The sequence below is a fragment of the Thrips palmi genome, unplaced genomic scaffold (assembly GCF_012932325.1).
Source record: "Thrips palmi isolate BJ-2018 unplaced genomic scaffold, TpBJ-2018v1 HiC_scaffold_2, whole genome shotgun sequence".
Taxonomy (NCBI): domain Eukaryota; kingdom Metazoa; phylum Arthropoda; class Insecta; order Thysanoptera; family Thripidae; genus Thrips; species Thrips palmi.
In genome coordinates this window covers 5,189,785-5,204,467 of record NW_023144629.1, presented here as the reverse complement: position 1 = coordinate 5,204,467, position 14,683 = coordinate 5,189,785, and the positions used below count along the sequence as shown (strand labels likewise).

The window sequence follows — 14,683 nt, the reverse complement described above, 5'->3', positions numbered from 1 at the left end:
GCATGCACGCACGCCGAGGCACGCACACACATGCACCCCAAATTGCCCCCGACGGCCGCCGGGGCGCGGCGCAGCAGCGAACCCCCGTCTCACTTAGGCCCTTGTGCACCGGAATGAAGCCAATTCAAGGGCCGGGCACAGCGGGCCGCAGCGGGGGCGGGGGGTAAGTGGGTAATTACAGGAGAAGGTGGTGGGGGGAGGCCGAAGGAAGACACAAAGTAAATGAGAAGGGGCGGGGGCGGGGGGCGGGTGTGTCGTTGGCCAAATGTGGGGCCCCGTCCGCCCCGCCCCGCCCGCGGGCTGGAGGCTGGAGGCGGGGAGCTCGCCGAGGGAGACACAAAAGCGCCGCTCTGCCGCTCCGTCTTTTGATTCGTGGAATTAATTGAAATACCAGACATTCCCGAGCAAGCAGCGCGCGGGCGCGGGGCCAGGGGCGGCCCTGGGTGGGGTCGGGGGTGGGCGAGGGGGTGGGGGAGGGGTGGGGGAGGGCCATAACCGAGGAGGGAAAGCCAAGAGCGCGCGCGGGCTGGCGAAGCTGGCGACGCTGGCGGCGGAGAGGACGGAGAGGGAGGCGGCCCTGCCCGGCCCTGCCGCCCTCTATCACGGCCAAGGGAAGGGGCCCAATGTGAAGCGAAGCGAGGGGCTCATTTGGCCGGAGGGGGGGGGGGGCGTTTAGTGGACAGAGGACAGCTAATACGACGCATTAGGGTGGCCGACGCGGCCGATTGGGAGGCTGCGCGCACCGCGTGGACGCTGTGATGTCCTGCATGGGGCACTACGTGTTGCTGGGCGCGCAGTTGCAATCGCAGCGAACCGCTCGTCTTGGATAAGACTGGCACTCGATGTTCTTCTGGCGCACCGGGCCGCTCCACCACGCGGCCCCGCCAAACGCGGTGATGGAGTATACTCGTTCAAGATGACGGCGACGAGGACAATGGCGCAGAGGTTCCTTTGAGCCCCTCGCAGCCTCGCGCTATGCCAGCGCAGCCAGGCCCCTTTTCATTATTTCGCCCTGGAATTGGTCTTCATTTCGCAAATTAGTCTTTACATGGTGGAAAGGCCAGGGAGGCAGGCCAGGGAGGCAGGCAGAGCAGGCGGGGTAATGTAATAATAAGCTCAAGGCCTCAAGGCCCTACTCCGGTACTGTAATGGACGGGGGCGGCAGTCAAGGAGCCGGGACTTGCAAGTTGTTGGCAATTTGCCCGCGCTACGCGGCGCTTCGCCTCCGTGCCTTGCTAGCCTTGCACAGTGGGCCAGAAGACCGGTGGAGCCGGCCAAAACCCTAGACGCGTTTTGAGCTCCAGAGTCGCTGAATGGGGCTCGTACCGAACGTGTGACCCCACCAATGGATTGCTCTCCGAACGAGGAATCCATTGGCGGGGTCACGCAATCAGTTCGAGTCCTGGACACTGTTTTTGCCGTGCGCCCTCGCCATGAGGCACTTCGTACTTCGCCACCAGCCCCCGCGCTCGCCCGCGCTCGCCCGAGCAAGAGGGAGAAACTCGGAAGCAAAGTTCGGAGCGGCGGAGCGGAGGCCCCAAAGACACGCTTCTTTGTTAATTACTTGATGCACTTGAGACATGGCCCGCCGGAGGGAAAGCCCCAGTTTATCGCTGCGCGGGGAAAACTCGGAAAATTGCAGAGCCAACCACAAAGAGGCGAAAGCAGCGTACTACAGTTTGATTGCTGTTTTCACTTGAATGTAAAGTCAAGTAATGCGAGTTCCTTTCAAATTCTAAATTCAATTGAAAGTAAATTCACTCATTGCAAGTCCATACCCTTTGGTTCAAGAAACGGCTTCGTTTTGGGTGCGCGGCTGTGCGAGCGGGTAGCGGTGAACGCCAGGGGTTGGGGGCTGGCGGGTTGCTTGGGCATAATTACAACCCCCTCACAATCTCGGCGCCCCTGGAGGGGAGGGCGGTGGTGGTGGGGGAGCTCGGCCGGCCTAAACGCGGCCTGGTGGGGCGGAGAATGCGCCGGCCGCCAAGACGCCCCCCTCCCCTCCCCCTCCCCGTTCGCCCAGCCAATCCGCTGCCGCCAGCCCAAAGTTAATTACAAATTTCTGTAATGGAGCAAGGATTTTAATGAGGCTGGGCGCCTGGGATTGCCGACAGTGCGGCAGCGGGGCCGAGGCCAGCCAGCACGGCGAAGTCCGAGGCCGTCGTTTTGCAAACCACGGCCGAGCGCGTAGCGTCGTTGCCTGCCAAACCGGAGGCCCGTGTTCGAGTCTCAGCGGTGCCACAGTCCGTTCACAGTTTACCCCATCCCAACATAACCATCTTCAGACGGAGGCCGCAGGGAAATTTAGAGCGCTCGGCCGGTGGTATGACAACGCTGTGCTCCACCTGCTAGGCGAGGCCTCAGAGAGACCCAAGAGAGTAGCGACGCTAGAGCCCGCCCCTCCACATGGCACGCATCCCAGGCCCCGCCCCGCAAAAATAGTTTGGCAAGACAATGCGCCCGCCCGCGCTGCGCCGCTCCTTCGTTCCGTGTAATGCAGCAAGTTGCACACTCCACCGATGCTTTGGGCCACCCTGCCGCCCCGCCTAGGCCTCCCCGGCCGAGAAGGCCAAGTAAACGGCAGCCTCCACTGCTGCGCTGTGGGCGGCCCATCGCGGTGCCCGTGCACGCGGGGTGCGAGCATGGAGGGCGCGCCGTGCCACGCCGTGCAGAAAATTTTATGAGGGGCCTGCCCCGTGGAATGCCTTTGATCTGCCTAACTCTGCAGCCGCGCCGTGCCGTGCCGTGCCGTGCCGCGCCGCCACCCCATCGCCGGCAGCGGCCGCGCCGGGATCCTTCGGCGGGATCATAGACTTATGAGAATTGGAAGAGTGGGAGCGCGCGCGGGAGAGAGAGAGAGAGGGGGCGCGGGGGACGGGGATGTAATGAGGACGAGACTCGACGGCAAGCCGACGGCAAGGAAAGCAGCGAGGAGAAAAGGGAGGAGGAGGAAGAGGAGGAGAGGCCCCGCCCAATCCTTCACGCTCTGACGCGGGTGGACCATCATTGGACGAGGGGCGGCAGGGCGGCAGGGCGGAGGGGAGCGCGTGGAGTGGAGGGCGGCAGAGATATGAAAGCGGTGGAGGCGAGGCGGCCGGGCAGGAAAAATGATTGCGGTGACACGACAGCCGAGCGAGGAGAGAGGCAGGGTGGCGTGGGTGGAAAAGAAGAGCAGCCACTCATTCCGGTAGTCTCTCTCTCTCGCACTCGTGGGGCGCGCCGCACAGGTGCGAGAGAGACAGAGCGACGGGAAACGAATCTCGGAATGTCTGCAGACGAAGCTCGGCGGCGTCAGGCGACACATTAATCATGGCGGGAAATATTGCGACAAAATAGCGGGAAAGGAAGCGGGAAAATAAAGCCGCCGCAATGTCGGACACGTCACGTGACCGGATTTTTATTAAACAATTTGGTGGAGCGCCACAGTTAATACATTATTGAGGTGGATGTCACCACATTTTCCACTACTTGTGCTGCGGTGGCCTCGAAAATGTCCCGGCCGTTTGTGATAGGACGGGCCGGTTCGCCAGGCCCATGCTTCACACAATAAAGAAGCCTGTAATGAAAATGCATTTCCCCCGTTTATAGTCCTCTCTTTTTTAACTTTTCAGGAATGCTGCCATAACATGCGGGGCATAGAAGGTGGAAATAACGAGTGTATGTTCACAATGTATGTGTGCGCGCGCGTTTGTGTGTGCGTCCGTGTTTGTGTTGGTGTGGAGTCCAGAGACAAAGAAAGGGGGAGAGAGACGCGCGAAGAGAGGATTATACAGGGATGATATGAGTCGCAAAGCACACGGCAACACCGGGTCCTCTCCCTCCCCCCTCCGCCGCGCGGTGTGGGCTCACGTAGTTTTGTCTCTCATTATACGAATTAGGCCACCGCGGCCGCTGCGCCGTGCTGCGAGGGTTGCCACCAACAAAGGGGCCAGAAAGGCAACTCTCATAAAGAGGCTTACGTCCTCTTTTTATATATTTTGGCTGGGACCCCGCGCGCGCGCTCTCCAGGATGACGAGAGAGAGAGAAAAGCCCCCCCCCCCTCCCCGCCCTGAAGTGGCTGGCGGCCATTCTCCAGGCTGCACTGGAACAACCACACACAGCACTGGAGCGCTCTGGCGCCTCTGTCTGCCGCTGGAGAGGAGAGAGGCAAGCTGGAGAGGACAAAAAAAAAATGAAAATAAAAAATTGCGAGTGAGATACGTAGCGGCGAGAGCACGGAAGGAATAACACGCCTGAAATGAGATATGGGCTTTGCTGCGGCTGGGCCTCGCTGGCCTGCCCTGGCGCCCTGCCGCGGTGCGGAGGGGATTTGGATTTGGCGCGAACCTCCCTTATCCGCCCAGCGGCCGCTCGCTAGACCATTTCCACCCCAGCCAAGAGTTGCTTTCGGACCAAAGACTTGTACCGACTCACCAGGCCGACCTAGCACGCACTCCACGCACCTGCCCTGCACCTACACGATAAGCGATAAAAGCATATGTGGACCGAACTGTCGGAGCGCGAGATGCGCGCAGAGCCAGCACAACGCCAGGGCAACGCGCAAAGGGGAAGGCGGTGTAATAGAGATGTAATTACGCCTTTTAGGAGTGCCGGCCGGAGCAGCATCTTCGTCGCTCTCGTTGGGCGTTCCGCAGGGGTGCGAGAGAGACAGAGCGAAGTGGCGCGGTGCGGTATTGGCCTGCAGTCGGAGCCGCGTGGCGCGCCGTGGCGCCCGGAGACTCCGGGCGTCATATAGTTCCCATAGAAGTGCTTCATCGTGTCGCGATAAGCGCGATAAGAGGTCGCCGGCGGGGCGGCAAGAGAGACCGGGGTAGAGCAATAAGGGGTGCTGGCCAAACGATTCGCTCTGTCTCTCTCGCACCCTCATGGGCTGACCGAGCGCAGCGCGTGCGGTGCCGTGTGGTGCGGCCCCTTCCAAAGGGCTCCGGAGATGGGGAGATAACGCATGCATCCTCGACGATCCTCGACGAGACGACTGGACCGACCCGACGGCCGCGTTGCACAACACGAGGTGCAAAGTAGGCTTTGTTTTTCGGTCGGGGAAGTTCACCGATGAAAATAAAATCAACTTTTTCGGTTGTGGAAATTCCAACACCAAACGCAGGATTCGTAAACAAGGATGGGGGAAAAGAAACGTGGTCCAGTACACCGTAGAGAAAAAGAGAGACAGTTGCTCAGATAATTCTGATCATCAACGATATTATGAACGAGGAATTCCAATTAAGCTTTTTATTCATCACTGCAACAGCCGATCATGGGATTTGAACCCGCGCTCGCGCGAGTGCGGGCACGCGACGTTACCGACTACGCCACGGCACCCGAACAGGAATCAGGCGTAGAGGTCAGCACTGTACGGGGAAACACGAACTTTGTTACCATCCTTACCATGCTACTACATGGTCCTAAAAAACAAATTTTTTCTAAGTCAGTAATTTTTTTTCTTACTAAATTTAGGTACATATTAATATTTGTTTAATAAAAGAAAATCAAGGTCAAGCATTTCCAGGCAGATCAGTGCTGAGAATATTCATGCTGTGCACATTTGTCATCTTAGGTTGGCAGTTCCGGAGAGACTCGAGATATATCGATCGTTTGTTTACGTGCCGTCCTTTGTTTATATTTTCGCTGTTTGCAAGCCGTTTGTCTGCTAATAGCGTCTGCTAGCTGGATCTTGGTCCTGGGGCTGGACCTGGACATTTTTCCAGTTTCCATCGCGAGCACCGGGGTCTGGCCCTCGGCGTTTAGAGGTCCCCCGCCGGCGTCCCCGTCCGCTGCTGCTGCTGCGGGGCGTCGGGGGTCGGGGGGCTGACCGGGCTGACTGGGCAATCGGCCAGGGGCCGAGTCATGCAGAGGCAGCTGCCCAGCTGCTCGTCGTGGTCCTCCTGCATCGACGGTGTGGTGGACGTGCTGCGACGGTGGGCCCTGGACGTGGAGCGCATCATGCCCGCCGTGCTGACGGTGGTGGTGCCGCTGGTGGCGACGCTGTGCTTCGTGCGCGCGCTGGCCGCCTGGACCTGGGGCCGGTGCTCCAACGGCAAGATGCAGACGGGCAGGGTGTTCATCGTGACGGGGGCCAACAGTGGCCTGGGCAAGGAGACGGCCCGAATGCTCGCCATGAGGAACGCCAGGGTCGTCATGGCCTGCAGGGACATGGCCGCGGCGTACCTGGCTGTGGAGGACATCCGCAGGACTACCGCCCAGGGAGAGCTGGTCAGTTTTGTTTACGAAAGTTACACGAAGCTGTCGTGCTTTGTTGTTTGCTTTGATAATTAATGCGCACTGTCTCTTATCGAGGTCATTGACATACATGATTTGGTTCCAGATTCCCATGCAACTCGACCTCGCCTCTTTGGAATCAGTGTATACCTTCGCACGAGAAGTGCTGGAAGACTTCCCACAGATTCATGTGCTCATCAATAATGCTGGCTTGTCAATGCCAGATGAAAAACAGCCCATGACAGAGGATGGCATTGAAATGCATTTTGGCGTCAATCATCTAGGACACTTTTTCTTGACGAATCTCCTTCTAGAAAGATTGAAGGGATCTGCACCTAGCCGGTTTGTTTGGTTCCATTTTGAGTTTCCATCTCACCTACTGCTGAAACCTGTACTGGAAAAAAATGTTTTTATTGCAGGGTGGTCAATGTATCTTCTCTCCTTCATCGGCATGGTATCATAGACTTTGATCATTTGAGCACCGGGCCGCAACCAACTCAAGTCAGTGGCCGCTTACCTCCTGCATACTGCAACTCTAAATTGTGTAATATCTACCATGCGATGGAACTTGGGAAAAGAGCAGGGGAGCATGATGTTGAAGTATACACACTGTGTCCTGGTTGGTGCTACTCAGGGCTCATGCGCCACTACAATTTCCCTTGGTACAAATACCTGACTGTCATTCCTATTGCTTTCCTATTCATGAGATCAGCAAACAAGGTTGGTAAATTTTCATAAGAAAGTTTCTTTGTACTGCTCCTGTCACCTGATTTAATATTTTACTATTTCATTTCTTTTAAAGGGAGCTCAATGCATTGTACACTGCGCTGTAGAGGAAAATCTTCCAAAAAATTATGGCACATTTGGATTTTATCGCAACTGTCGTCCATTCATATCGCCAATGCCATTTGATCCTGCAACTGCAACAAAGCTATGGGATTACAGTGAAAATTTAATCAAGTCTCAGGCTCCAAGTGTTGTTCAGCGTGGACTGAATTGAATAGTATCATATAGTCAAATTCAAGTTTACTGCTGTTAATATCCATTGATACCTAGTCAAAAATTTAAAAAAAAAACCCTAAAGGTAGCATTTAGCTGCTGCTACACCCGTTGTTGAAGTCTAGCTTTGAACCTTAGGTCTAGTTGTTGCTGGTTTTTATTTTAGGTGTATCTGTGTGCCTGCACAGAGTTTGACTCAAGCTAATGTTTGAATGAATTTTACTGTTAAATATGTCATAAAATTTTTATGATTATCTTTAGTGTGTTTCATAAGGTTAGAGATTCCAATTTGTAAATGGAAAATCTGAAAAGTTCAATTTGGATTTGAACTTTCTACTTTTAGCTTAGGTCCAAACTTATTATACTATTTTCTCATCCATAAAATAAAGACACTGTTCGAATGGATCATTCATAGCATGTTTTCCTCTTCATTAAAACAAACCTGACCAAACCTTCTATTTCGTAAATGGCGCTGCTTTACCGCCACCAGAATTTCTCTTCTTCCGGCCTTTTTGTTTGTTTTTGTTGTTGATGTGGTTGTTCTTTTGTTCTTTTTGTTTTTGAAGCAGATTCCCCCCCACCCTCTATCCTCTATCTCCCGCTCCCGCTCCCCTCTACCCCTACCCACCCCCGCTTCTGCGCTGCTACAAATTCCTTTGCATTCCTAAGCGAACACTCACTTATGTCGCCTCTTCCTCGCTCATATATTTGTAAGTTTACTATCTTTTCGTGTAGAAATATTTTTTTTAACCATTAAGTTGCAATGGAAGACTAAAATGTGACGAAATGGTAGAATGTTATCCTTTTTAAGGGTTATGCTGTTCAATCCTCACATTCCTTCTCAATCATCTTCCATGAGAAAAGAGATATATTTACGAATGTCCTTTTGCTGTACATCGGATTCTTCCTAAATCTATTTCCCTCTCTCCAGGTTCTGCTCCTACGTATTCAAATTAATTTTTTGCGCCTCTTGGTGTGTCTAAATATATATACATGCATATATAACTTGTTGCATGTGCATATGTTTGAGGCTGTTTACCTTTTTTACCATACCTTGAGGGAACGGGAGACAAACATTTCCTATATTACCAATTTTAAGCATAGTTTTACGACCCCAAATTGCTCAATTGCTAAAGTTTCTGTCAATGTAAAGGAATCTATCACTCGTTTTCAGGTGCCTTAGCTGATATTGTTAAACTGTGAAGATGAGTTCTCTTCAATCAAATCGGCATATACCATTTACTAATAGTGCTCAAAGGCAGCAACAACAGCACCTTCTTCATAGTCAGCAGCTGCAGCAACAGTCGCAGCAGCAAATGCAAGTGCAGCAACAATCGCAGCAAGCTTTAGGAGCAGGTACGTACTATCAGAACCGATAATGTAGATACAAATCTATGACATTTAACCCCTCTATAAAATTTCTGGTCAATTCAAAAATCATAACTCAACTGGTTTTTTAAATTGCCTCTTGTCTTTCTGCTCCTTTTCTCTTGCTTTCTAAGGATATTGCAAGGTCTGTACTGTAAGAATTTTGTCCGCCGTTATCATGTCCACTTCTTAATGTTTTTGTAACATTTTTATTTTTTAAAATGCAGGGGGTTTTCCACAAAGTCTCAGTGGAAGCGAAACTGATATTTCTACATCGAACGAAAACCTCAGCCATGAGGAACGTTACGTTATTCGACACACAGCACGACAAGAACCACAAGGTCAAGAAAATATGGCCATGCTGTCCAGCAGCCAAAGCAGCCCAAACAGCAACCGTAGCAGTCTCAGTGCAAAACTTGAAGGAGCTGGGATGACTGGTGGAAATGGTTCAGGAAGCAACCGAAGTAGCTTGAACAGGCCTGATAACAGCAGCAATCGTAGTAGTTTGGACGTGTCTTCCTCCTCTTACAATACTCTTATTATTCATGGGACTTTAGATGAGTCTTGGCCTGGAAGGTTGGTATTAAATCTATTATTTATCATTTACCTTTAAATTTAGTTATTATCATTATTTAATCAATTATCTTATATATTGTGCTCAGGTTATCTGGTATCCGAGACATCCAAGATCAAAGTGCATATGGTTCATATAGTTCTGGTGTTGCCCAAGAGTCCTCTTCACCCTCTAGTGGTAGTGGAAATAACAGCAGCAAAGATCTAGAGAGAGATAGGGACCGTTCTGCCCAGTGGTATGGTCCTAGTCTTCGTGAAATCATTGATATTCCTGACGATTTTTTGAGTCAATCTCAGGTTTGTTTTTGCTTAGTTTTGTAAACTGGCCTCAGCAACACCTACATGAGTGACATCTTGTTCTTAAACACTGCCTTCTTTGTTTCATCAGGTACTGAAACATTTGGCTAAGGAAGTGAAAGTTTATAGATCAACTGCTGGTAATGTAATCAGTCGTCAGTCTCCTGATACCAACCAACGTAGCCATCAAGCTCCATCTGAACCTATGAAGAGACTGTCATTAGAACACCGAGGAGGAGGTGGACCTAGTCAAATAGCCACCAATGTGAGCAGCAACAGTACATTGAAGGAAGAAACTGCGGCACCACCCCAATATAGTGGATGGCCCGCACCACCCCTTCCTAATCACTTGAAAAATGGCGGAATTTATCCACTAGAGAGAATGGCTCTCTCTAGGTCTCAACCAGATTTATCAAGAATCGGGGAAGGAAAACTTCTTTCTGCCGCTGATATTGTTGGGCTAGCTAATAACAGGTGGAAAAGCTATCTTCATTGTCTTTGAGAAGTGCTACTAATTATCTTGCACCCATAAATGCTAAAATTGAATTATTCTTATCTCAGGTTGGCAGCAAGGGATGATGAACGAACCGCTCCTGTGGAAATGGTTGATATGCTGATTCATGAAAACAATTTCTTGAGACATGAACTTAATGAATGCTCTCAAAAGGTTTCACGCTCAATCAAGGTAATTGAAATAGAATAAATAAATAAATAAATAAATATTTCACTGATAAAAAATTATTTGCCTTACTACAGTAAATGTCAAATATTCATGTCAATGTTTTAAATTAATGTTATTTTTCTTCAGCTGGAACAAGAAATTCAGAAAGTTCACAGAGCTCAGGAGGAATTGGTTGCTTCTTGCGAGCGTCGCGAACGTCTGGAACGGGTTGCTAGAGCGCGGTTGCAGTCTGACTGCCGTCGCATCCAGGAAGTGAATCGGGCATTGAGAGAGCAGCTTGAAATGGTGACCAGCCGCAACATTTCTGGTTCGGGTGGAAGTGTTCAATCAGATCAAGCAGCAAGTGTCGAGGCACTCAAAAGAGATGTTGGCAAGCGAGAAGTTCTGATAGCTCAACTTATTACACAAAGTAATCCTTTTATTATTAACATTACCTACTTGGTCATCAAGATGAAGGATCATAAAGTTGTTCAATTATGCTAATTTTAATCTTTCATCTCCTTTTCCAGATAAGGAGTTGTCTGCTGCAAAGGAACGACAAGAAATTGAACTGGCTGCCCAGAGAGTTACTCTTCAGGAGCAACGTACTCACATTAACATACTGGATACCGCTCTTCAAAATGCCCAGAGCAATGTTGTACGCTTAGAAGAAGAGGTAAATTTTTTGTTCAATAATGCAGCACTTTCTTAATCTTTTTTTTCTACAACTTGTAAAAGAATTTTAAGAAATTTCTTTACTCTTAATAGTGCCGCAAGAAGCAGCTTTATGTAGAACGTGTTGCCCAACTACAAAGGGTATTATCCTCCTTGCAACTAGCAAGCGACCGAAGGGAGCAAGGAGAAAGAAAACTTCGAATGCAGCTTGAAAGGGAGCTCAGGAATGAGCGAGCCCGTGCAGCTGGTGCACCTACATCAGATGACTTAGGTATGTTACTTTTCACTGGTTATTGTGTATTTCAGAAAATCAAACACACACTATATTTTGAAATTTAATTGGTTGTGACAGGTGCCAATAGTAGTGAATCTGCTGCTGAACTGAAAAGGAAGTTGCGAGAGCGTGAAGGTAAAATCATGTTGCTTGAAGGAGAAGTGGCCAAGTGGGAACAGAGGTATCTTGAAGAAAGTTCATTACGTCAAGCTGCTATTGACGCAGCCAGTCTTCCAAAGTGAGTTAGCACTTTTTGTAACTTTCCTTTTGACCTTGGAACAATTTTTAGTAAAATTATATATATTTTGTTTCTTTAGGGATGCTAAAATTGCTGCTTTGGAGAAGACAAGCCAAGAAACTGAAAAGCTTATTGCAGAGGCTCGTACAGAGAAAATACGTCACATGGATGAGGTTCATGCTGCTCAAAAGAGAGTGACTGACCTTGAGTCCAGGTAAAATTCTTGCTCACAATTTATTTTTATTATTTATTATGACTATTGAATCATTCATCTAATTCACATTTTGTCTTTCAGATTGAAAGATTTGGAGTCCAAACTTGCTGAGAGAGATGCCATGATCAGAGTCCTTCAGAAGCATACTTGTAAAGAATCAAAGGCCTCTACATCTTCCTCTTATCCTAGCATTATTCGGTCTCCACATCACACTCCTCATCCTAGCCTTAACGCTGATTTGGGTGTGCTAGGCTGTTCAGTCTCACGAGAAGAGCTTGGTTGGTTCTAATTTTCTTTTGATCCATTTTACATTTCATTGTCTTCCTTTATTACACGGCCCTCCTATTTTTTCAGGCCCCGTGTATTCATCTAGCAGCCCTGCTTTTAACTCATCAAACCAGTCCTACTCAAGCTCAGTGGGTGATGGTGGCTACCACCATTCAGCCTCTGGAAGTTACTCCAAGTTTGGCACCAGCCAAAGCTTTGACCAAAGCTTTGACCAGACAAAGAAATGCCTTGATGATGAACTCAAGGAACTTGACTCTCAGCTAGATTCACAACTTGATTCAAAGATGCTGAGCAAGGTATGTCAGTGTTATGTATTTGTTCTTGTCGAATTATTGCTGTTTCGGATTTCTCTTTTTGCTACTGCCTGTAAGCAGCTGCCGTGCAACGTGCTGGCAAAGAATTAGTTCGAGGGAAAGTAGGTGTACATTTTCAAAAAACAACATTTTTGCTCAAAATCTGGCCACTATTCTAGTTCAACTTTGTTGGAACTGTAGATTTTTGAAAATGTACTGATTCAAGTTCAATCTTTCTCATATTGCATGAACTTGTGATATTCCTATAAATGCTGTTTGGGTTGAACTAAGATAAATTGCTCTATGATGCATTAATGTTTTTTGTACTAATGCTTCAACCCATACTACAATTACCTTGTGTTGTATGTTTTCTTTTGGCTGTGTTTGATTGTGTGTTCTCACTCCCCTATTCCCTTTTGTTTTCCCTCACCTTCATCCTTTTTTTATACCCCCAAGCATGCACGTGTTTTTGCGTGTAGCTAACTCATAACCCAACAGTGTGCAGAGCTTTACTCTTCCCTAAGGCCAGATCTAAGCTAAGATTCTCTCCTTTGTTCAAAAACTCTGCTAAAAGAAGCAGGTCGATGGAAAGGGTTCTGAACGTCCCCATTTTTCCCATTAATTGTTCTTCTTGACCTGGAGAAAACCATAATTATTATTATTGATATTGGGATCTGGTCTGGGCTTGAGTCTGTGGCAACAACTCACACTGCCATCATAACCCAATTCTCCCGTGAGAAACACGCCTCACTCTGTGCCTTTGTCTCTTTCACTTTCAGAGAGGTCTGTGCTGTTTTCCAGGATTCTCTAATCCAAGTTCTGCGGCGAGAAAAGGAAAAGTGTCCCAGCCACTATTGGCAAGTGTAGGCGTAGGTGTCTGGCAAGGGCTGGTGGCACAATCACGCTATGAGGCAGCAAGGCCGGAGGAAATGTTGCTGTTGGAAAAGCAAGGTTTGAGTAGCCAACAACAGAGGATGCCCGACTCGCTGGATGTGCGAAGCCGATCAGGCAGCTTGCCCCCCAGTTCCCTACCACGACCCAGACGCTCTCACGGTAGCCGCCGCCTTGGAGAGTACGGCCGGCTCAGTGACGGAGAGAGAGAGAGCACTCGGAAAACGTCCACCAACTCGAGCCTGGACGGGCTGGCCGAGGCAAGCAGCAAAGGCCGCGACTCTCTGCCCCCCATGCCTAGGAAGCTGGGTGAGTATGGTCGACTCAGTGACAGTGAATCAGGGCGGAAGATGTCATCTAATTCCAACGACAGCTGTAAAGTCATCAATCAAGAATCGTCAAGTCGCTCATATTTGCCTCCACCTCGGAAGTTGAGTGACTACGGAAAGCTCTCAGCAAATTCAAGTAGTGATGGTTCAGTTGATATTGTTGCTAAAACAAGAGACTCCCCTGCAAGATTTTTGCCATCGCCTCGGAAGCTAAGTGACTCAAGCAGAACAAGTGAACCAGAACGCAAGTCAAGAGAAGCAGGAATTCGTGACTCTGGCACCAGTGAAGACTCCTCTGGTTCCAAGTTGCGCTTAATACCTACTGCCAGTGGCCGGGTGCTGAGTGCTAAAAGAGCTTCATCCCTACAAAGGGAGACAAGCAAACCCACCCACCCATCCGAGTCTGGTTTGAGGTCATTGCCTACATCCAATAAATATAGAGTTCAATTTTAAATCAAACTGACCAGTTTGAGGTGGCTCTTAAATTGTTTTTAACGATTGTTTTAGAAACATGTCTTTTGATGTTAAAGCATGACTAGAGCACTAACTTTGTTTTTCTTAACTGTTTTGTAAGCCATTGATGTGTCATTTAATTACTGGCAGGTATGGAATAACATTGTTGAACATAAGAAAGAATGAGCTGGATTTTCTAGATCAAGGATGTTCCTAGCAAGTGACAAAGCTTTTACTGCTCGTAAACGTTTTCAATGCCAAGTTTTGGGTTTTCCTGCTCAACTTTCTTTTCTAACTGTTTTGTCTTGTTGTCTTTACTGTGATATCATTGTTACAGTATGTTTTTGTTTTTTAGACTGTTTCCTTGTTGAAAACAAGCTTTGTATGGTATTTATGAATTTATATTTCTTGCATACAGTTGTATGCAATATTTGTTAATATTTAATTGCTAGTAGATGTGAATGTGATTTAATATTTCTTGCAATCTTGGAATGAATTTCAGTTTGTCTGAATAGAATCACTGTAAAATAATTTTTTGATGCCTTTTCTAAATCTGTATCTGTACAGAAGTCTCCTTTTTAAAAGCAAAATATAATCAAAATGTGTGTGGTTTTTTGGTTATTGCATCTTTGGAAGCAAAGAGTATGAAGCATTAGCCACAAAAATGAGAAAGTCTATTTTGCAATCATCAACGTGTCCTATCAAGATCTGGTGAAGTTAAACGCATTTAGGTATAAAGATGTGTTCAGTCATCAAGCATTTTTGTCATGCATATGTATTTTTATGTACGTATTGTCTAGTCTCTCAAGTCTATGTTGTACATGGTTGAGCAAGTATAATAAAAGTGTGAGTAATTGTTACACGGTTTGCCTTTCTTTTTAAAATTTCATCCCACTCATATTTTGCATAATAA

The 14,683-nt window shown here is 48.5% G+C and overlaps 2 protein-coding genes across 2 annotated transcripts; both read left to right on the top strand.

The window, feature by feature from the left end:
- Positions 1-5,612: 5,612 nt before the first annotated feature.
- Positions 5,613-7,630, top strand: LOC117647687 (retinol dehydrogenase 12-like). The gene is made up of 4 exons (XM_034389580.1): positions 5,613-6,211; positions 6,324-6,559; positions 6,637-6,937; positions 7,020-7,630. Exons 1-4 carry the CDS (start codon positions 5,846-5,848, stop codon positions 7,215-7,217), a joined length of 1,101 nt encoding a protein of 366 aa, XP_034245471.1. The 5' UTR covers positions 5,613-5,845; the 3' UTR covers positions 7,218-7,630.
- A 145-nt stretch (positions 7,631-7,775) lies between these two features.
- On the top strand, positions 7,776-14,630 carry LOC117647685 (angiomotin-like). Its single transcript, XM_034389578.1, has 14 exons — positions 7,776-7,926; positions 8,391-8,572; positions 8,812-9,160; positions 9,247-9,454; positions 9,546-9,928; positions 10,016-10,139; positions 10,263-10,545; positions 10,646-10,791; positions 10,884-11,061; positions 11,143-11,302; positions 11,382-11,516; positions 11,598-11,794; positions 11,871-12,100; positions 12,877-14,630. Exons 2-14 carry the CDS (start codon positions 8,422-8,424, stop codon positions 13,768-13,770), a joined length of 3,438 nt encoding a protein of 1,145 aa, XP_034245469.1. The 5' UTR covers positions 7,776-7,926; positions 8,391-8,421; the 3' UTR covers positions 13,771-14,630.
- The last annotated feature ends 53 nt before the right edge of the window (positions 14,631-14,683 follow it).

Coding starts and splice junctions, on each gene's coding strand:
- LOC117647687 (XM_034389580.1), top strand. CDS start 5,846: ATGCAGAGGCAGCTGCCCAGCTGCTCGTCGTGGTCCTCCTGCATCGAC. Junction 6,212..6,323: donor CTACCGCCCAGGGAGAGCTG/GTCAGTTTTGTT, acceptor ATTTGGTTCCAG/ATTCCCATGCAACTCGACCT. Junction 6,560..6,636: donor AAGGGATCTGCACCTAGCCG/GTTTGTTTGGTT, acceptor TTTTTATTGCAG/GGTGGTCAATGTATCTTCTC.
- LOC117647685 (XM_034389578.1), top strand. CDS start 8,422: ATGAGTTCTCTTCAATCAAATCGGCATATACCATTTACTAATAGTGCT. Junction 8,573..8,811: donor GCAGCAAGCTTTAGGAGCAG/GTACGTACTATC, acceptor TTTAAAATGCAG/GGGGTTTTCCACAAAGTCTC. Junction 9,161..9,246: donor GATGAGTCTTGGCCTGGAAG/GTTGGTATTAAA, acceptor TATTGTGCTCAG/GTTATCTGGTATCCGAGACA.